Source organism: Puccinia triticina, chromosome 5A (genome assembly GCF_026914185.1).
Source record: "Puccinia triticina chromosome 5A, complete sequence".
Classification (NCBI taxonomy): domain Eukaryota; kingdom Fungi; phylum Basidiomycota; class Pucciniomycetes; order Pucciniales; family Pucciniaceae; genus Puccinia; species Puccinia triticina.
The window spans coordinates 4,930,981-4,952,665 of record NC_070562.1 but is presented as its reverse complement, the minus strand read 5'-3'; the positions used below and the strand labels follow the sequence as shown (position 1 = coordinate 4,952,665).

Genomic DNA, 21,685 nt, shown 5'->3' with positions numbered 1-21,685 from the left:
GGCAACAATCAACCTGGCAATTCAATACAAATCTGATCGATCACCCGACTTATCTGCTAATCCGAGCTGGACTTTTCCCACCGTCGCCAGCGATGCGGACTGGGCAGGGGACAAATCGACTCTGCGCTCCACAACAGGCTATGTGTTTAAGCTCTTGGACGGTGCCATAAGCTGGCGTAGCCGTCTTCAACCGACTGTTGCTCTCTCCTCGACGGAGGCTGAATACCGGGCAATCACTGAGGCGGGCCAAGAAGCCCTCTGGCTCTCCAAATTAATGAAGGAACTTTGTATGCCTATCCTTACTCCGCTTGAATTAATTTGCGATAACTTAAGCGCAATACATCTAGCCCAAAACCCGGTTCATCACGGCCGGGTCAAGCATGTCGCCATTGAACATCACTGGATACGGGAACACGTTCAAAATGAAGCACGCATATACCTCAAACATGATAGCTGACATTCTGACTAAAAATCTTGGCAAAGCTTCTTTCTTGAAGTTCCGGAGCATGATTGGATTGTCGAATGCCGTTCAAATTGAGGGGGACTGTTAGATTATGAATATCCGCCTGCAAATCATTTTGAATATTCAAGACTCATCCAATTCTCACTCGCATCCGCAACATACCGAGTATAAACCTAACCTAGTTGAAAATTCCCCCGCACTCAAAAGGAAGCACACCCGGCCACACTTGCTAGTCTTTTTCTTCACGCGCAATATCAAAAACAAACTTAAGTGAAGAAAAAGGCTAGTAAGTACCATCCTCAAAATCCAACCCGAAGTCAAACTCAAGCTAAATATCGTTCTTTACTCTTCATTATCTTCTTCCACTCTATCCATCCCATTCAGATTGTCTTTCGCGCGTCCTTCCCATAACCCAATCAACCAAACCCCAAACATCAATCTGCATCGCCGCAGGTATGCCTGCCATCTTTCCCACTATTTAATTGTTTTTCCTATCTTTGTTAATCTTTTCTTTTCTGTTTCGTCAAATCCCAGGTGTGTAGTCAAGAGTTGTGGTCGTTGTCATCCCTGAGCTTGTCACTCAGATCAATTCTTAAATCATCTTATTCAGGTTCGCCATCATCACTATTTTTCATTATCATTTGTTATTTCTTGTCTCTTTCTTTTTCTTCACGCGCAATATCAAAAACAAACTTAAGTGAAGAAAAAGGCTAATTGTCTTTCGCGCGTCCTTCCCATAACCCAATCAACCAAACCCCAAACATCAATCTGCATCGCCGCAGGTGTGTAGTCAAGAGTTGTAGTTGTTGTCATCCCTGAGCTTGTCACTCAGATCAATTCTTAAATCATCTTATTCAGGTGTGTAGTCAAGAGTCGTAGTCGTTGTCATCCCTGAGCTTGTCACTCAGATCAATTCTTAAATCATCTTATTCAGGTGTCGAGGAATTCTTTGAATTATTACAAATCTTCCAGGAGTGTACAATCCCAGTGAACCGACGAGTAGAAGATCACATTGTACTGCGGAAAACCATTGTTGCTCATACTAGTCTTCCAAGCAGGGGAATGCATCACCCCGCATTTCTTTTCAGGAACAGATCTGCACACGTCTGGTCTCCGCCACAAACCACTATGCAGAATGTTTTCATCACTTGACTTGTTATACCAACCTCAATATATTGGCTCGCCTCCAGCAGCAATAACCTCAATCTCTGAAAAACGCAGTTGAAATTCCGTGAGGGTAGATGCTGTGTTTGATTCTCTCCAAGTACTGTGCTCGAGCGATTGTTTTGCTGGCTACTTTGCTAAAGCCTGTAGCCGTTAAGTTTCACAATAAGCAGATGTTTGGAGTGTCAAGACTCGGGTCCTGTCCCAGAGCAAAGGAAGCGGAAGGAACTCAACCCTAACCCCGCGAGGGGGATCGGTGAGTCCACGCAACCCTCAGGCACATGCATATGCATGTTGCTCCCAGGCGGTTGGATTATGCTAACGCTAATCCTCCGCTCCTCTCTAGCCACGTCGACACAAGACAAAGTGCCTAAGCGATACAAACAAGCTCTACCAAATTCAAGGTATCAAGTCTGTTGCATCGTCCTAGCTAGGACAAGCAGTGCTGACAGAACTTGTTCTTCTTTACAGCACGCTTGCTACCGACGCCAACTCAGAACCCAAAGGTTCCAGCCTCAGCGATAGGATAACTCAACCCACCTCAGGTGGTAAGTACCTCGCTGCAGAGCCTATAGAACACAGAACAGTGAACTTACCGTGAGCGCAATGATAAACCAGATACCATCAGCCCCGGAAGTCTTGTCAGTCGAATCGGCTCGTGTTAAGCGCTCTGCCGTTCGATCTTCAGTAAGAAAACCATTTCTTACCAGTCTCCCATGAAGGAAGATCAAGCACTGACTGCTCACGCAGCTGCCTTAAACAGACATCTCTGTCCAAATCACGACCTCGTGATTCCAGCTGCTCCGCAGTCATCCCAACAAACAATTCCTTTGTTCTTTTTCTCATACCAGAGCCGGCATAGTTCCGCTCTTAGGTAAATCTTGTTTCTTGCATTTCTTTTCTTCTCTCAGTCTCTGGACATGCCAGATAGACCCATCTAATCACGAAATGCATTCTTAGTATTGTGAAATCTATCAGATTTACAGTCTCGACTCTTGGAACCTCCCGACCTCACCAACACAACTAAGAGCGGAACGCCATGGCCGGTACCCGACAAACTCCCGCTGCCACCTCGTCAAACGCAAACAGCTCTGGAACCACCAACACCAGCAATGATTGTGACTTATTCAAATGTCCGACATTTGACGGGAAGAACTTTCCCATTTGGCAGCGAAAAGTCAAGACGTACCTGGCAGTCAAGAGTCTCCTCAAATGCATCGAACAACCGCTACCTCCAAATGCCACGGATGAAGCTAAACTGGAATATGTGCGAGCTGCCGCGGTCATCAGCGGTCACATTGAGGACGACATCTACAACCACATAATCACTGACGACAATATCAACGACACGTTTACTCTATGGAAAGAGCTGAAGGGCGAATATGCATCAGCCTTGGTTCTGGCAATCTACCACGCGTGGAGGAAGTGGGAAGATATTCAATATAAGGACGATATAAACCGTTATATCACTCAACTTGAATCAATGCTAGCCGAATTCGCCGCTATGGGTTTGGAGGTCCCCGGAACCATTCTCAGCCGCACCATTATCGCTAGAATCTCTCGAAAGCGACCCTCTCTAATGGAAACTCTCATTAGTAACGCTGATATGCTCTCGCATCCAAAGCAAATCATAGCTAAACTTCGTGATATCGCACATCACGACGCAGTGTCCGCCACGATGAATCGCGACAAGCCATCGGAAGCCAGCTTCTCAACGGCTCTCTCCACGCAAACGCAAAGAGGATCGGGAAGCAACAACAACCAGCGCAAACGCCGTTTTAATCCGCATCCCTGCACCAATAAGCAACACAATCCTCTTGCAACCTCGCATACGGAGGAGAATTGCTTGACTTTACACCCAGGAATGTACAAGAAAGCAAAAACAGCGCCCAACCCTACCGGACTGGTCACCACTGCTGCCCCAGAACAATCAACATCGGCCAACATAGTGCGCCCCACCTTCGGATATGTGACCGGACTTAAGCAGACCAAAGAAAAACTGCGCATGGTGCTGGACTCTGGAGCCAGCCATCACATGCTTAATTCAATTGACATGTTCGACACGACCTCACCGGTTCGCATCAGTATCGCCACCGGTAACAAGTGGGACAAGAATGAGCTATTCGCCGTTGCTAAGGGCTCAGCGACTCTAAGATTCGATAATGGAGCCACAGTTGTCTTGAAGGACGCTCTTTACGTCCCCAATCTTACTAGATGCTTGCTCTCTTTCGCGCAGTTGATGGAAAACTCTGCGATCATTTCTCCGGCACCTTGCGGCTTTGAGGTAAAAATCGATGATCTGTTGGCACTCATGATCGATACAAGCAACTCAATCTTTGAGTTAATTGGACTACAAGATCTTCAGGACCGGCCTGTCACTCATCTGACTGAGACCAAAGCACCCGGCAAACCGAATGACTTTGAACTGTGGCATTGGAGAATGGGACACGCTAGCAAAAAGCGAATTGAAACCATGCTCGACGTGACGTTCCCTCCAGAGGCCACAAAAGCCTGTGATGCTTGCATGAAGGGAAAAATCACACGCCTCCCTTTCAACAGTCATTTCAAGACTACCGTTACCGCTCTGGAAGCGGTTCACGCCGATCTAGTTGGCCCAATCACTCCAGCTACTAATGGTGGTGCCCGATATTTCCTCACTTTGGTCAATCAACAATCCGGATACATTCATACTGAGATCCTCAAGCTTAAAAGTGATGCACCAAGCGCCATCCTGCAATTCAAGGCGTTTTTCGAAAAGCAGACCGGTAACTCCATCAAGAAACTGGTTTCAGATGGTGGCGGTGAATTCGTGAGCAAAGCTCTTGGCAAGATTCTCAAGGACGCTGGTATACAGCATGTAATCTCCCCGCCATACACTCCTCAACATAACTGCTTTGCAGAGCGTGCGAATCGGACGGTTATTGAGATGACTCAAACTCTTATGATGCAAGCCAATATGGCGCCGGAGTGGTGGGGTGAGGCGGTAAAAACTGCTACTGCAACAACAAATTGCCTCCCCTCTCTTGCCAAAAGCCGAGCATCGCCAATGGAGATTATGTTCCGAATCAAACCGAACATGCGGTTCTTTCGGCCCTTTGGTTGTCGTGCATGGATAGTGAAGCCAAAGGCAAATCGTCATGCAAAATTCGACTCCATCTCTTGGGACGGGATTATGGTTGGCTACGACAATCAGTTCTCGTCGTATAGGATCTATCGACCTGCGGACAAATCATTCGTCACATCTAAGCATGTTCATTTCGATGAGCTAACCTTTCCGGATTGTCCTGCCATGAAAAAGAGCCTCAACGTGTATGGTCTGGAGAAGCTTCCTAGCTTCACTGAAACCGATCCTCTTCCCTTCTCTGAGGAGGACGACACTGACGAGCAGCACCGTCAAGATCAAGAAATTCAGGAGGAGGAGGACGACATAGCCAGGATACTGGATGAGCTACCTCCGGGCCCTAGACTTGATGATGAAGATGGCCAAGACGAGCATGAGCATCGTCAGCAAGATCAAGCCAATCATTCTCATCTGCCACCGGAACCGCCTAGATCAACCCGCACAATCAAGGTTATAGGACCGCGACACCCAACGCTAATCACAAGCGACATTGATCCGGCTAACATCAGGAACTACAGCCGCCGTCAACTTCTGCACACGACTGCCAGCATTGAGCCGCAAAATCACCGGCAGGCAATGCAATCAGCCGAGTCACTCCGCTGGAAGGAAGCTGAGCTCAAGGAAGTGGCTAATATGATTCAGCACCAAGTCTGGCTTCAACGTCTTCGAACTCCGGAGGACGCGCCTATTCCTGCCACCTGGGCGTTCCGCAAGAAGCTAGGACCTGACAATCAGGTCATTGAATTCAAGGCGCGCATCTGTGCGCAAGGCTTCAGGCAGACGCATGGCGTCAACTTCGATGCCAGGTATGCTCCAACAGGAAGACCCTGCTCTCTTCGCCTACTTCTCTCATTCGCAGTAGTCAACGACCTAGAAATCCACCAGCTCGATGTGAGGAGTGCGTTCTTGACTTGCCCGCTGGATGACAAAGTTACTTTGTTGCCGCCGCCAGGCTTGGATTACCCGCCGGGGACGGTTCTGGAACTGAAGAAAGCAATATACAGACTCTGCCAAGCACCTCTAGTTTGGTACAAGCGTCTGTCAACTTACCTGAAGAAACTTGGGTTTGCTATCTCAGTTGCAGACCCATGCGTTTTCTATCGCTGGGGGGTCGCCGGCAAGGAAGACACCCTTGTCTACGCTCATGTGGACGATCTTGTGATTATCAGCAAGAAGCCGCTCATCTTCAAAGAAGAAATGGAGGCGGAATTTAAAATCAAATACATGGGCGAGGCTAACTTCTTGCTGGGAATGAATATCAAGCGATCCGCCAACGGACTTCACATCAACCAAGCGCAATTCATTGAGAGGAAACTTGAAGAGTTCGGCTTTGACAAGTTACACCCGGCCACCTGTCCTCTGAACCCCAAAGCCTACTTGAGGCGAGCTACTGCGCAGGAAATAAGTGAATTTCGGAAAACTGGTATCAGCTACCGCGCGCTTATCGGCTCACTTAATTATCTAAGTGTCTTAACTAGGCCTGACATTGCCTACGCAGTGAGCTCGCTGTCGCAGTACCTGGAGTCTCCTGGGATCAATCACTATCAAGCGGCAGTCCAGGTATACCGATACCTTTCGGGCACCAAAACTCTTGGCTTGACGTATCTGAAACACTCCGACTCGACCCTCAAGGCCTTTGTGGACGCGGATTGGGGTAACTGCCCCGACACTCGTCGTTCAGCCACAGGCTTTGCAATATTGTCAGGCTCTCATCTTCTCGCCTGGAAGTCGTCAAAGCAGGCTACAGTCTCCCTGTCCACGACTGAGGCCGAGTACAAGGCACTTTCGTACCTCGGGAGAGAACTGGCTTGGCTGTCGAATCTCATCTCTGAAGTGAAGACCAGGGAGGAACCTCGGAACATTCAAGTTCACGTCGACAACAGGGGAGCCATAGACCTAGCAAATAGCGAAACATCTCAAAACAGTTTCCGGACCAAACATATGTCAATCCGTCTGCACTTCGTCAGGGAGCTCGTTCACCGAAGTCTTATCCACCTCAACTACATTCGCACAGATGCGAACGCCGCAGACTTCCTCACAAAACCTGTTGGCCGAGTTACCATTCGCAGAGCTCTTGACGTCATTGGGATCAAACCCTCGTCGGAAATTGCTTCAACCTTACCAGCTCGAAGCACGGTGGGCTGTCAAGACTCGGGTCCTGTCCCAGAGCAAAGGAAGCGGAAGGAACTCAACCCTAACCCCGCGAGGGGGATCGGTGAGTCCACGCAACCCTCAGGCACATGCATATGCATGTTGCTCCCAGGCGGTTGGATTATGCTAACGCTAATCCTCCGCTCCTCTCTAGCCACGTCGACACAAGACGAAGTGCCTAAGCGATACAAACAAGCTCTACCAAATTCAAGGTATGAAGTCTGTTGTATCGTCCTAGCTAGGACAAGCAGTGCTGACAGAACTTGTTCTTCTTTACAGCACGCTTGCTACCGACGCCAACTCAGAACCTAAAGGTTCCAGCCTCAGCAATAGGATAACTCAACCCACCTCAGGTGGTAAGTACCTCGCTGCAGAGCCTATAGAACACAGAACAGTGAACTTACCGTGAGCGCAATGATGAAACAGATACCATCAGCCCCGGAAGTCTTGTCAGTCGAATCGGCTCGTGTTAAGCGCTCTGCCGTTTGATCTTCAGTAAGAAAACCATTTCTTACCAGTCTCCCATGAAGGAAGATCAAGCACTGACTGCTCACGCAGCTGCCTTAAACAGACATCTCTGTCCAAATCACGACCTCGTGATTCCAGCTGCTCCGCAGTCATCCCAACAAACAATTCCTTTGTTCTTTTTCTCATACCAGAGCCGGCATAGTTCCGCTCTTAGGTAAATCTTGTTTCTTGCATTTCTTTTCTTCTCTCAGTCTCTGGACATGCCAGATAGACCCATCTAATCACGAAATGCATTCTTAGTATTGTGAAATCTATCATGGAGTGAGTACAAAAGAGGCAAATTGTAAGATCTCAGAGGTGATGGAATGAGGCATGCTCAAAGGGTCTTTGAAAACTGTTGAGAACGTGCGGAGTGAGGTGGTGCGTGTGGCCTGTACTGGAGACTCACATAGCGTTGCTGTGTGTATGTGGGTAGAAGACTCATCTGACTCAACTAATGAACTCCCTCAATTAGATTATTGCACAAGAAAAGGCTTGATTGCGGCTGGGGAAGCGAGCGTTGCATGATGATTGGCAACAGTGGAGGAGGAAGGGATATGAGCGAAGCCAGAGCCGGAGGGACGTCTGCTTAAAGCTGGCATGGGATGATGTGGTCCAGCCGCTGCGCCTGTGTCCATCGTTGGCTGGTGCCCGTTTGTCCGGAGATCGGCTGGACCGCCGGACCCATCGCCTGCTCGGAGAGGCTTTGCCAAGCTCGGCGCTGCACGGGGTATCCAGCGGGCAGCCCTCCAGGTTAAATTACAGCCCACACACACGCAACTTCGTTCCTCACGTTCTCAGCAGCGTTGGAAGTCTCTTGGGCATGTCGTGATGGACTGCTGGCTCCGGGAAGATCGTCAGAGCAGCCGGACCCCGTCACGGGACCATTTATTGGGGGTTACCGGCGCGCAGCAGAGGTGGCCGAGGTCCATGAACAGCGCCGTCCGAAACCGTTGGCTGAGAAGTATGACCAAAGGCAACTGGAGGCCAGATCCTTTCCACAAGAGCAAGATACGCGCACTCACGGAACCGCCAGAGTTACGACAGACAAGCACGGCTCATTTCAAACTTGCCAGCAACAGCCCTTGTGAAGGAAGTTCCGTTCAAGGAAGTGGTCACAGGCAGTCTCATGGCTATTTAAGCCAGCAGCTTGCCCAAAGGTTTGTCCACTTGTCCAGCGTCCTTCCTTCACTATTTTCGTACTTCTTGCCTCAGAAATTTTCTCAACCACCCTCCCTCCCTAAAAAAAAAAAAAAGAGAGGGGGGGGGGGGGGGGAAGGCAAGGGAAGAAGGAGAGAAGAGTGAAACAAATCACAAAGAAGATAAGGTGTAAATAAAAAAAAGCAGGTAGCAGAGAAATAGAAGAGGAGTTGGGGCTCACATTAGGCCCTCCTAAGAAACCTGCTATGCGCTCAAAGCTGTCTTGCAGAGGAGACCACTCGGCGCCAAGAGCCGCCGCCGCGCTGGAGGAAAGTGCTATCAGCCTTTCATAGACAGTGACCGGACCCGCAGGGGTAGGTCGCCGAGGTCCAAGCACGCGAATGAGGGAGCCCTGGCTGGGCCAAGGATTTAGAGCATCCGCATCGGTTGCGGATTAAGAGAGGATTAGCGTAACTGATCCTCCTTGGCAACCGCATTGGGTCCGATTTAATCGGACTAAACTCCTCCCGGGAGTACGATTTGGAGTAAGCGGGAGTAAAGTTACTCCTCGCTAATCCTGGGAGTAAGCGCTGCATGCAGACACTCCTCCCCACCCAAAAGTATGCACCAAACACAGCTTACATAAGCTGTAGGTGCATACCACATACTTACACAGCTTTTTATCCCGCAACGATGCGGCTGCCAGCCGGGATTAGCGCTAATCCGGGAGTAAGCAGATCTGTTACTCCTCGAGTTACACCCGCACCAATGCGGATGCTCTTAGAGTCTGTTTATGAGGGATTAGGTTTAACTTTGAGACTAGGCTTGTGCGCCCATCTCAAGAACCCTCATAACCCTGCACCAGACTCCTCTTGCCCCATACCGCTACTCATCTCGCACCATCCTCATCAGCTCTCCTTGGCCTATTGTCGACAGATCTTTTTTTGATATTTAGAGTTGTTTCAGTCTTTTTTCAACAAACGACAGTCTCTCACGCGTTTCACGAACGACAGTCTCTCATGCGAACAACCGAAAGTCATTTAACGCAAAGGTCATGGTAGAAGAAATGGTAAAAAGGGTAGCCAAGAAACTCAACAAGTCACCCGAGACCGCGATTATGATGCCACAAGGAACTGTAGAAGGCGTCAAGACTACCGGAGGACCAGCTGGAGGACCGACTCCGGATACAATGGTGGAATCAAGAGAGGCCGGGCAGGAGAACTTAAGTTGTTAGTTCTCACTGTTTGTATTGCGTTGAATCTGCATTGATACCTAAGTGGATGGTTATCTGATAATATATTATGTTATTTACGGGCTTTTCTGAAGATGGGAAGTCAGCCAGAATTAAGAAAGATAAAGCTCCTTCCCACGAAACCAATAGTGACGATAGTTTTAAAGGTTAGTAAAGCTCTCTGAGTTGATGAGACGCATGTAACTACTCTCTAAGTTGCTGAGACGTGGTCAAAATATAATACTCATGAATCGTAATTTGCTCGATGTCATCTTTAGAAATCCCAAATCCTAACCCTACAAAAGTGGTTCAACAAGGACAGGATACTGTGTCTAGATATTGCAACTTATTATCTGGTGTCCCCAAGATAATCAAGCCAGAAGGCGCTCTTCAGGTCACGACTTTGTCAATTGCGCCCACTACGCCAGAACTCTCCTTCAAGAATTCAGACAAGCAAGCCATATGGGATAAAGCGACAGAGGCTCTGGCGAGAGGCGACAAGAAGTCCGCCGATTTTTTTTTACGGATCTATGCTAGAATTAAGGAAAATTCATCCTTAGATGCACCAGATAGACCGGAGACTCTCAGATCAAGCTCGAGCGATGCTGTGAATCCATCTTTAAATACCACCAAACGTACGGTCAATAAGACAACGATTGTTTTCATCAAGGGATCACTTTCAAAACATTTTGACGTCGGTTTTACACCTTACTTCAACCGCAATATCAGGGAGTTCAGAGGTCCTATCCCGTTGACAATCTTTGACAAGAATTGGCAAAGAGATGCCATTCAGTTCTATACAAACAGGAGGACGAGAGGAGACAAGAAAGATGGAAATTATATTGGTTACGAGTATCCGAACAAGTGGTCACAAACCTTTAGCAAATGGACGACTAATCACAGAAATTTCTATCTAACATTCAGAGACCTTTACAACTATCCAGAATTTGCGGAATGGATATTATTACATAAAGAAAATGTCAACAAGATAATCTCGGCCAAAGGTTTCATGACTGGTTTCAGATATGACATGATTGTTAGGCAGAATGCCTTCTCTTATCAAGTCACGACGGATACCGGGGAGGTTTCTGCAGTTGATATTTCAATGTTTAGAGATGACGTTAAGAGAGAAGCCTGGAGAATTACGTTAACTCTCAACGAAAATGACGAGACCGATAATCCCTACGCAATTGGCGGCGAGAAGTTCGGTTTTGATCCGAATACTGGCAAGCCTCGACCAAAGAACCCTAAAGGAGGAGCCAACGAGGACGTAAGCAAGCAAGAATCTAGCTCAGGCCGTGGCAAAGGCGGCTATTGCGGACGCGGTTTAGGAGATAGATGGGGTCAAGACAGGCACAATTCCGACTATGGGGGGTATAATGACTATCATCAAAACGAAGATGGCTATAATGCTTGAGGCTCTTCGCCGAGACCCGGACACTGGCCCTGGTGAAAACCTACTGACAAGTAGGGACCACCGGAGCCTACGGGGAGACCTGCCAGCAGCTGCGGCCGCAGCAAGGGTCTCCCCGGAACGTGTGCAGACGATGGATGATTGGAGACGGCTTGGACCAGCTTGAGAGGTTTCCTCATGAACTTGACCCACACATTGGGTAGCTTGGAGCCAACCACTGTGGTGGAACGTTTGGGCTACCCTAGGAGGCTGCATGGGTATGAGGAAATAAATCCCCATACCACGCATCCTCCAAAAAATGTACAGCTTGGGCGCGACAGACATGGACTTGGCGCGGGCCAACATGAGCCCCCAAAAAGCAACAGGCCTCTTTTATTGAGGCCGTCACTAGTCAAGCAACGCGTTATCCAGGGGATGACGGGTTATCAAGCAATACTGCACGGGAGTCGACTATCATTGCCCCGGGCCAAATCTGACCCGCGACTCCCCACGAGCTTAACAAAGCCTCTCTGGAGGAGGGCCCCGCAGGGTCTCTGTCTCACAGAGAGACTTGCCCCCAAGCGGCAAGGTTTGGCGTGAATCCTGACGGGCCCGGGGCTCGGCCAACACCCAAATTTCATTAAATCCTTTGTTACACATCAACCACTGCCGGGATAGGCCCATGAGTGGCATGGCCTTGAAGCCTAGCTTCTTGCGCAGGCAGCCAGCCATCCACCATCCATCAAGCCCCTTGTAAAGCTGCTGGAGATGCTTTTAAAAACCATGCCAAGCTTGTCCCAGCAAGCAGAGCGTGTTTTTTTCAACTCCTGTACACATTTTATGTGTGGCCTGCATACCAAATGTAGTTCATTGTTCAATTCAAACGATAAACATACTTCATGTACTTATTAGAAGTAATTGAAACTTTCATGTACTTATCCAATATATAGTATGTGTTAGAATTTAGATTCAGGACACAAAGACTCAAAGCCAAGGCACAAAGAAGAGCTGTGAAGCTCGAGAAGGAGGGCAGTGAGGATGTGGAGCTCACCGGATGCGGCTCAAGGTACGGCACGGATTGAGGAGGAGAAGAACCGATGATGTTATTGCTCTGTGCTAGGCTAGGCTAAAATGGACTAGATACACAGGGCTGACATGTGGTTGAGACACAATGAATATGAGAAGAAAATGAATAGAAAGGAATGGAACCTGATGGAATCTTAGGATGAGAGAAAGGTGACATACAAGCTATCACAAACAGAGCGCGCACACGAGTGAGACATATGGAAAACTAGCAGGCAAATACACACCAGGGGGGAATCTGTGGCACTCTCCAGGGAGTGCCAAACCATATGTTTCTTGAGTAACCCAGACTGATTTCAACTGCTGGAGCATGTGCAACTCAAGCTTGAACCCACATGGATGTGATTTTCAACTAAAGCTGATCTGATCTGTAACTGAATATGGTGGAAAAACAGATTGTCACCTTTGCCAATTCAAGACTCCAGTGCAAAAAAACTTGAATTTCATTTGAAGTTTTAGTAGGCTCTGGGATTGTGTCATGGGCTACTGTCACAAATTGCGGATACTAGATAGGACAACCATGATTCTTCTGCAAAATCCCGTGAGATAAGATCCCAAAGTATAGCCAGATAAGTCCTGCAGTAGACTGAAATTTGGACCAGTGCGTGTATTAGAATTTCAGGGAGGTTGAATTGAACCTCACAGAGCCCAATGTTTAATAATTTTTATTCAATGGAATCTCAAGACCTCCTGCGTGGTTGGGGTAGGCCCAATGGTGAATTCTTCCTGGAGCCAGGTTGATCTGTGAAGTATGATGGTGGAAGATTGTGGCTGTGGGCCCTGGATTATGGACATATAATATTATCACTAGAGTCCTTGCTCCACCAGTCCCTTTGCGCCATGATCAAACAGGTGCTGAATCTGGTACCAACTGCTCATACAAATTCCAGGTTAGCCTGGGGCTTGGAGCGCACTGTGCTCAGTCCGCTTCTCACTGGGGAGGAGTGCTGGAGTAAAACAGCCTGCAAGGGGTGTTAAGGGGCATCATTTCCCTGTCACTTGTGTGACATGTCTCCCCTGATGTTCGGCCGAACATTAGGGTGGACACAATGGTCTGTTGCAAACTGGTGTACACCCTGATGCTTGGCCGAACATCAGGGCATGACCTTGTAATAATCACACCTGGTCATCAAGGGGAATAAAAAATCTCAATGACCAGCTGTAACGGTAATAAAAGGCCAGTACAGGTGCTAGTTATCAAGAGGGTAGCTCCTGTCAATGACGGGTACTGGTGCTGGTCATCGAGCGGAGTGGAAGCTCCTCTTGATGACGGGTTGGTACCGTTCATCAAGGGGAGTTAGAACTCATCCTGATGAGCGGTAAAGTGGGTCATTGAGAGGAGGTGTTACTCCCCTCGATGACTAGTACAGCTGGCCATCGAGAGGAGCTGACACTCTGCTCAATGACCAGAACCAACCGGTCATCAAGAGGAACTGTCACTCTGCTCGACGACCGGCCCCAATTGGTCATCAAGAAAATGTGTAACTCCCCAATGACCAGTACTGGATTTCATTGAAGGGAGTTACAACTCCTCTTGCTGACCGGTCATCCGGAAGAGTTGTAACTCCCCTCGATCAAATCCTGTACTGGTCATCAAAGGGAGTAGCAACTCCTATCAATGAACAACCATACTGGTCATCGGGATGAGTTGTAACTCCTCTCGATGACTGGTATAGTAGGTCATCAAGAGGATGTACAACTCCTCCTGATGACTGATCTGTACTGGTCATCGGGAGTAGTTGTTACTCCCCTCAATGACCAGCACAGACTGGTCGTTGAGAAGGGTTAAACCTTGCCTCAATGACTTGTCTGTCCGGTCATCGAGAGGAGCTGCAAGACTTACAAGGGCCAGCCAAGACCGGTCCTCAAGAGGAGGTGTAACTCCCCTCAATGACCAGTACAGATGGACATCAAAGGGAGTCACCACTCCTTGATGACCAGATAGGAGGTGCAACTTCCCCTTGATAGGTCAGTACTGGTCATCAAGGGGAGTTACATTACCCCTGATGATCTTACCCTTGATGGCCGGTCATACTGGTCACCAAGGGGAGTTACATTAACCCTGATGGATGACAGGTACAAACCAGTAATCAGGAGGAGTTGTCACTCCAAGTCTCCCCTCAATGACTGTACCGGTCATCAAGGGGAGTTACAACTCCTCCCAAAGACTGATACAGACCAGTCACCAGGAGGAGTTTTAAATTTTACTCCCCTCAATGACCAACTTTACCAGTCATCAAGGGGAGTTACAAATCCAGCGGGTACTAACAGGTCTTCCAGAGGAGTTTTTACTCTCCTCAAAAAACCGGTACAAAAGAATCATTGGCAGGGGCTTTACTTCCCAATAGGCTGGTTCCTGTGCCTCCAACTAAACATAGACTATGCAGCAAAATTGTTGGACAAAGCCAACCCTGCCAGAAAAAAGAAGATAAGAGACTATTGTGACTTGCAGATAAAACTGTGTATACACTTCATCTCAAAATGGCTTGGATGAGTGATCACCAGTTGGCTTAAACACACAACATACCCATTTGAACATAATTATTGCAGATGCTCTTGGTCAACAGAAAAAACTCAATGCTTATGGAGAGGGAATTGAACCTCAGTCATTGTCATGCTCTGCCAAATCACAATATGAAAGACAATAAAATCTAGACTTATGAGTAACATAGACTACAGTTGAACAAAAATCCATGAGGAGTGAATTTTGAGTTCAAACTATTCAACATATCAAATCATCATACTAACATGAAATAGTTTCTAATGAGTTATAAAAACAATCAAACAAAAGTTGCACACTGACATTGAAATGAATTCAGACCATTTGACTGATAAAGTTACAGCCTGGCACTCCCTGGAGAGTGCCACAGATTCCCCCCTGGTGACAGGCAAGATCAATGTCACTTGGCTGAGAAGACAGGATAGTATGACCAGAGAAACTACAAGTGAAGAGCAGGCATAAGAAGTGATAAAGAGACATTCACGGAAAATGAGGCAGAAGGAAAATGAAAACCCAACACCCCCCGTTCCTGATGCCGAATAACCTGGGATTGAAAAAAGTCAAAATTGCAGAGAGATTGAACGTAGTAGCAAGGTGATGAGAGGTTGGAATATGTGAAAAGGAGTAAAGAAGAGGTGAACAGAAGGGGAGTTGATTGGGGAGCATCAATGAGAGAGAGTGCATGGGTTGTCAATCAATCAAAAAACTGAGAATAAAGTTCAATGATACTGGACGTTCTTGAACTTAACATCATTGATGTTGTATTGATTGCCGTCTGGAGTGCGGAACCATGTGAAGAGTCGGAGGATTGTTGAGAGTCAACGGTCAAATGAGAGGATTCGGTCTTCAGACCAGGAGCTTTCTCAGGGAACTTGACCCAGCAGTTGGTTGCTTGGTGTCCGGGTTTCTTGAAGTGAGGGCAGATCGGACCGGATGCTTGAGTGTGAAGAGAGGTTTGAGGAGCAGGTCCTATCAACGTTTTTGAATTCAATTGGTTTTGAGCGGCGTAGTCTTCAAGCTTCTTGAGGACCTGATCGAAGGGAATCGTTTCAAAATTCATCAAAATGTTGGTCTTGAAGGAGTGGAACTCTTGAGGTAACTTGTCAAGCATGAGGATGGTTTGTACTTGATTGTCCAGGACAAGACAAGAGAGATTGATCTTCTGGTTGGCCAATCGGATTGATGGCATAAACGAGATAAAGGAATCAAAGTTGACAGCGAGGAATTGCTTGAGCGCGGTCGTTTTCGCAGTGAGATTGTCGCCAGCAAACTTGGATTTGAGAAGAATCCATAACTTGAGACCGTTGAATTTATTGGTTTTGGGTAAGGAAGAACTGATGAAGGCGAGAACTTCTTGACTGAGCAGTTAAACAATATTGGAGTAGGCATCTTTGTTGTATTTGACGTAGAGTTTAAAGTTGTCCTTGTCTTTTTCCGCATCAGGCATTGGGATCGCACCGGTGACGACATTGAGTGACTTTGCCTTGTGAAGTTTGGCTTTGATTGGAAGTAGCCAAAGAGGATAGTTCTTGTTGGTGAGAAGGATCTTGGTTTCTCAAATGAGAGCTTCAGATGACATGTTGAGAATTGATTGATGAGAAAAGTTGGAGCGGAGTTCGACTGTTAATCGTGTTAGAATTTAGATTCAGGACACGAAGACTCAAAGCCAAGGCACAAAGAAGAGCTGTGAAGCTCGAGAAGGAGGGCAGTGAGGATGTGGAGCTCACCGGATGCGGCTCAAGGTACGGCACGGATTGAGGAGGAGAAGAACCGATGATGTTATTGCTCTGTGCTAGGCTAGGCTAAAATAGACTAGATACACAGGGCTGACATATGGTTGAGACACAATGAATATGAGAAGAAAATGAATAGAAAGGAATGGAACCTGATGGAATCTTAGGATGAGAGAAAGGTGACATACAAGCTATCACAAAAAGAGCGCGCACACGAGTGAGACATATGGAAAACTAGCAGGCAAATACAGGCAGGATCGATGTCACTTGGCTGAGAAGACAGGATAGTATGACCAGAGAAACTACAAGTGAAGAGCGGGCATAAGAAGTGATTAAGAGACAGTCACGGAAAATGAGGCAGAAGGAAAATGAAAACCCAACAGTATGGTGTAAGATCAATCCTGGAATCATGATTCCATGACTTTACATCCTTGTAGCTTTAAGGCCATTCAAGGCATCAACATGTGGCCTACGTAGTCTTGAAGGCCAGATGCAGACCTTCAATTTGGCACCTGGGCGGCCCATTTGGCCACCAGGATGCTATAGAAAAGTGGTGCCAAACTTTCACACCAGCCAAATGGGTGAAAGCTGTACTCAGGACTCACGCCAAATTTTGCCGCTTAGTCCCAAGTCCCTCCAGGGGCCCCTGCCCGCCCCTCAGAAGAGGGACTGACTAAGTTCGGACTCCCCACAGGAGAAACATGGAGATATGGGGACAGCTTGGGTGGTCCCGGAAATGAAGACCAAGGCCAGTAGAGAAGTGGCCCACACATCTGCGTGTTTGGTGATTGGTTTCTGGTCAAGTGTCTAACTTATCAAAGTCCCTCCCTATGCGGGAGGTCGGAGTTCGGAGTTCGGGTGGTGGTTCGGGTGGTAGCTCATTTGGGTGGAGCTTAAGTTTGGCTGGTGGCGAAGCCACCCCTCCCGCAGGGGGGACTTAGGCCTAATGTGGGGGTCGTGGCGCGTAGGCCACCCACCAAAAAGTGGCAGAAATGCAGTCTTCGAGTTTTGCAGCCTGTAGTTTCAACGCTGGCCATTCCAGCTACCGGAACTTAGAAGCTCCTCCATGGTGCCAATTTTTAGAGCTCTCCCCCCATCAATCAACCCACCGGACTATTTTTGGTGGATTTTTGAAATGAGTCAAGGCAAGCCAGAACGACCCTCATCTGGCGCGGTGCTTGAGTCCGGGGGTCCGAGCACACCCAGATTTTGTCTGGCTTCTTCATTGTTTCTTTTTTGTTTGACGAGATGTATCAGAATTCGGAGCAGACAGAACAATAGCCATGATGCCAGGGTATCTATCGATGCCCGGGGCCTCTAGCTTAACTAAGCCTCTTGAACGGAGGGTCCAGGGGACCCCGCCCGGAGGGCTCTCCGCAGGAGAGGCTTATGAGTTATGTCTTGATTTAAGCAGGAGCAGAAAGGATCTGCTACACTAAAAATCCCAACCAATATGGAAAAACTGAATACACAGAGCTGTAGGCTCTGTTCTTGCAATCAATTTGAGCCACTTATCTATCTTGTAGCCAGAAAAACAACTCCTGGAGTCCCAAACAAGTGGAGCCTCATTTGGAAGACTTGTGCATTTTTGATCTTTTGAAAAGGTCAGCAGATTGAGATAGAAAAAATCTGAGTAGACCAAAATGTAGAGAAAGAAAAGTAGCATAGGGTACAGATAGGGCATATTGGTGGAGAGGCTGGGGGAGGAGCTATAAAAATTTTAAAAACCTCTCAGCCAAATGAACTTTCTGCTCCCGCGTAAAATTTGGGATAATGCACAAGTCCCTCCCTGCGGGAGGGGCGGCTTCGCCGCCAGCCACAGCGCTCCCACCAGGGGGGACTTGTGTTAAGTTAGCCGGGGCCTCATATGTAGCTCGCAAACCGAGTGGGCTACAGCCTGTGTAAGTTGAACCACCCATTCCCGCAATGGCCTACGCGCCACGACCCCCACTTTAGTCCTAAGTCCCTCCCTGCGGTCGGCGGCACTTCGTTCACCACTCAGCCCCGCATAGGGGGGACTTGGTTAAGTTAGGTCAAGTGTCAACCAGAGTGCCTTCTTCTCTCCTTCCTCCGTGGACATTTTGCCCGCCGGATCACCCAACCGCATTCCAATCACATGTCTAAAACTCTTACGAACACGCTGCTGGATGTGACAACAGCTGTCCTCCTCTGAAAAAAAGCACCAGGATGTACACGACTGAAGACCGGCCAGGTCTTTTCTCGAGAAAAGAAAGAAAGAAAACCATCACAGTCCGTGTCGATGGTGGTGCAGTCGCCCGTACATGCCATGGCACGTCTTCTCGTGATGAGGAAGCCTTTCGTGAGCGGCGTCTGGTGGGTGGTTGGAGCCAATGAGTGTCCGCAGCGACCATCGAGGCGGCTGAAAGAACGGGAGGACGTGCTGGGAGCCGGGTACATATTCTTCGTCCGTTCCCTTTCCCTCGCGTCGTCTCCAGCGACCCCCGCCGCCCATCTCGTCTCCCGCGCCCCTGAGCCACGCGTCCTCCGTCTGCCGGCTCCCGCGAAAGCCCGCCTTCTCCTATCCCGCTCCTCCACGCCAAACTAATAAAGAAAAAAAGTACAACAGCAAGCCTCAACACACACACACGAACGCTTTCGCTCAACTGGACAGCAAGAACAACAAGATCAATCGCAAAAGGGCCGAACAAAGAGGGTGGGTTCGGGGGGGTTGTTTGGACACATGAGACGAGATGGAGAGAAGAGAAGAGAGAGGAAAGATGAAGAGGATTAATTCAAGAGAGGGGTTCAGGGAATGTGATTAGGGTTGGGAAGGGCGGATGGACGGATGGGAGGCCCGGAGCCCTCATTGAAGAGTTTGCGTTTGCGTTTCCTGCCGCGCATGTGAGGGCCGGCGGCGGCATGATGCGAGCCGAGGGAGGATTCAGAGGGGCGAGGATGGGCATTGCGGTTGATTCTGAGGAGAGCATAGTTGGTGCTCCTTAGCCGTTTGCGAGGATGGGCGGAGGCAGGATGGCGATGGGGGACGGCGGCCGAGGACGACGGACGGGGGGAAGCGCGGCGGTGGTGAGCGTGGGGGTCGAGCGCGTCGTGGCGATCGTCGACGACAGACGCGTGCTCGTCGTTGTCGTGCTCGTCGTCGTCGTCGTCGTAGTTGAGGCGATGGTCATTAGAGAGGAAGGAGCGGTCGAGAGAGGCGGGTGGCTGGTCGCTATCGAAGTAGTACTTCGAGGGCGGGGCTTTTCTCGAGGGGGACGCTTTCCTCGGAGCGGAGAGGGAGGAGGGGGTCGGGAGCAGGTCGAGGGTGGGTTTTGGTGCGGGGTGGAGATGGGTCTCGGGGGGGAGGATGACGAGGGGGGAGGGGTTAGGGTGGGCCTTGGTGGCGGCGAAGGTGAGCGCGGCGTCCTTCCACCTCTGCTTGATGATCTTGCTGGGGTTCTTCGTCGGCTTGCTGGCGCCCTCCTTGCCCCGCCTCTGGCCGTTCGGGATCGCTGATAAATCCTGGCTGGTCGAGCTCGGTGAGTGGGGCAGCTTGGAGGTGGGTGAGGAGGTTGTCGAGGAGGTCTGGGAGCCGGATGAATTTGAAAGACTGCGCTGGACTGATGAGCTGTGGTCTGGATAATACTTCGGATACTGATAATACTGTGTCTGTGGCTGCTGCTGCTGGTGGTGGTGGTGGTGGTGGTGGTGTTGATGGCTCAAGTGTGGGTTCTTCCAGGGCGGGGTTTTCCGTTTTGAGTGATTTTGGGGACGGCTTGAAGGGTCTTTGAAGGAGAAAGAGTGGCCGGCGTGATAGTCGAGATAGGATTGGGTAGAGATCATCTGGCCGTTGTAGACCGGCAGCCGGTCGCTCGAGAAGTTGCCGCCCCTGTATTTGACGAGCCGTTTGAGGGGGAGGTTGGCCGGCGGCGGGGGTGGTGGGGATGGAGGCGGAGGACTGTTGGGTAGAGGAGGCAGGAGGGCGGGGTGGGCGAAGGCGGCGTTGTCGATAGGAGGGGCTGGTGGAGGCAGGGGGACCGGCAGTTTGCTGAGAGCCTCGTAGCCGGGCACCAGTAGTCTGAGGACCTCTTCCTCGTCTCCTTCGTCATCATCGCTCCGCTCTTCTGCTCCGGGCGAGCGCCCCCGATGCATCTCGAGGATTTCGGCGGATTCCCAGGCGTGATCTTTATTTGATTCGTCGATACGTGCGATGACCATTTTGAATGGATTACGTTGAGCGTTTAATGGGATTGCATAACCCGGCGGATACTGTGAAAGGGTCACAACACACATGGTTAATGTTTTTTTGTATTCAAAAAAGTCTGAGTTGGGGACATACACCCCATTTTTCCATGGCTTGAAACCATGGCATCGGGCGATAAGGGTCCAAATGGTTCTCGTCGGGCAGGCCGCGGAAGGGTTCCCAGAAGACGGCTTCTCTGAGGGGGGGCGAGATCTTGCCGGGGCGGAGGGTTGAGGCGAGGGCTCTGCGGCGGTCGAGTGCCTGCTGGATGGATTCCTGTGAGCCGATGTCCTTCAAGCTGCGATTGATGTCCAGGGGCTGAGCATGGCCATCGTCGCGGTTCGCGTCTTCCTGGCCGGCCGGGCTGTTGTGGGCCTGGAAGATCTGCTTGGTGAGGCGGATGAGCGGCTCGTTGCGCTTGGCGGGACAGCCGAGGAGGGTATGGCTGGGCTCTCCACAGTTGAAGCACCGTCTGATGTCCAGCGGGTGGAGCGCCTTGTCGCGGGTGCTCGTCCCGAGGACCTGTTTCGCCTGGCTCGAGTACTGGTACTCGGGGACGGTCGAGAGCTGGGACAGCTGGGATGCTTGGTGGATCTCATCTGGGAGTCGTTCGTGGTCGTAGAAAAACGTGTGGTTCTGCTGGGGATAGGTGAAGGTGAAGCCTGGTGAGAATGGGTCGTAGAAGGGGTGCTGCTGCTGCTGCTCCTCCAGGCCGAGGCAGTAGGTGGGGTAGCTGGCGGGGTAGTAGTAGATGGGGCTGTAGTATGGCTGGCAGTAGAGCTGCTGCTGGTAGAAGAAGTCGGCTGGGCTGGGCTGGCTGTCCTGTGCGTCGGCCATGGTCCGCGGCTGCTGGCGGCGGCCGGCGTTCCGATCGTGGGCGGCTCGAGAGGGACTCCCCGGGGAAACACCCGGGGTGGCCCGGGGTGCGGCATTCGGGGCACAGATTCAAGACTCTCCCTCACGAACCAACCGGCCACGGCCACCACCCACGAACCAAA

The 21,685-nt window shown here is 49.7% G+C and overlaps 1 protein-coding gene across 1 annotated transcript; it reads right to left on the bottom strand.

Annotated features, from left to right (window-relative positions):
- Positions 1 to 19,252: 19,252 nt before the first annotated feature.
- PtA15_5A599 (uncharacterized protein) lies at positions 19,253 to 21,619 on the bottom strand (the record flags this gene model as incomplete). Its single annotated transcript, XM_053169376.1, has 5 exons — positions 19,253 to 19,421; positions 19,692 to 20,079; positions 20,218 to 20,713; positions 20,784 to 21,326; positions 21,542 to 21,619. The coding sequence occupies 5 exons, from the start codon at positions 21,617 to 21,619 to the stop codon at positions 19,253 to 19,255; spliced, it is 1,674 nt and encodes a 557-aa protein (XP_053020580.1).
- Between the last annotated feature and the right edge of the window lie 66 nt (positions 21,620 to 21,685).